At 40.3% G+C, this 1,181-nt stretch overlaps 1 protein-coding gene across 1 annotated transcript in view; it reads right to left on the minus strand.

Annotated features, from left to right (window-relative positions):
• The window catches only part of LOC104747840, an 8,307-nt gene that overhangs the window by 1,478 nt on the left and 5,648 nt on the right, over positions 1-1,181 (minus strand). The window contains exons 16-18 of the mRNA XM_010469544.1: positions 428-562; positions 232-339; positions 73-138 (exon numbers count right to left, since the gene is read on the minus strand). Coding sequence (XP_010467846.1) covers positions 73-138; positions 232-339; positions 428-562 — 309 coding nt within the window. The remainder of the gene's footprint in view (positions 1-72; positions 139-231; positions 340-427; positions 563-1,181) is intronic.

The raw sequence follows: 1,181 nt of genomic DNA on the forward strand, positions 1-1,181 counted from the left end.
GAGCTGTAAGTTATCTGGATTTCAGTGAGAATATCAAAATCTGATGCCAAGATCATGCCTACGATTTCGTACCTTAATGAAGGGTCGGTCTCTACCAGGAAATGAATCAATAAAACTGTCCTTTAGGAGTAGAGAAACCTGCGAAAGAAAGTTTCAGATTGTTTGTTAGATATAGAGAGGAAGTAGTTCTTGTCACGCTTTTTGCGGAGAAGTCGCTATATAAGTAAGTACCCTATCGCTATTAGATTGAACACTTGTTATGGTGTGAGAGTGTAAATCTGAGCAAAGAGACTCCATGTAATCTCTCATTACGCTCAAGAATTTGGTCGCGGCTTCTGCCTGGGAATCAGACAGTCATATGAAATCGGGTTAAGAAATTTCAAGTTTTGGTACACAATTTTAGGCCATGCATTGGTAAACTACTTACTTGCACTTCATTGCATTTATAAACCGGGTGTCTTCTAGCGTTCGAGCTCTGATGAGCCAGTGTGGCATGGAGTGGAGCCAACTGAGCCAAAAGTTCTCTACACTGAGGCAATGCTGGCATGTTACATATTTTCACCTGGACAAACATTAGTAAACGTTACATCTCTTGAGACTGTAGATATGATCGACGGTTTCGGGTACTGAACAGAAAAGAAAGAAATGAAAGAACTTTGGCCACCAAACCTGATTATTGAGGATGTTAACTAGAATAAGATTAGACGTCTTGACCTTCCAATCAATAGGTTTACTGTGTATACCGACCTGCCAGGTGGTGCAAACGCAGACCATGTGAGCAACAAGAAACATACATAGTTCATGACTGACGCACGATGCACCATGGAATAGATTCGGGGGTTTTATGGTGTTTATTATATAGACTGATGAACATTCAACTCCTCAGAATAAGGAATCATCTAGCTTTTAAAGACATCGCACAAGTTACTTTATATATGGAGTATAAACTTACAAGGAAGGGAACTGGTGCCTCGAGGAAATCAAACATCCTTCCAGGCAGAACCTGAAGACAAACATAGAGAAGTTACGACAAGAAAACTACAATTTGATTGGTCAATTGTTTTTCTAGTGATGTCATGCTTACCGGAAGCAATAAACTCTGCCACTGAAATGGCCGAATCATTGGGACAAGAGACAGTACTATTGCTGACAAAACACCCTGCAATAGTTGTCAGTCAGTT

This window comes from Camelina sativa, chromosome 15 (genome assembly GCF_000633955.1).
Source record: "Camelina sativa cultivar DH55 chromosome 15, Cs, whole genome shotgun sequence".
Lineage (NCBI taxonomy): Eukaryota > Viridiplantae > Streptophyta > Magnoliopsida > Brassicales > Brassicaceae > Camelina > Camelina sativa.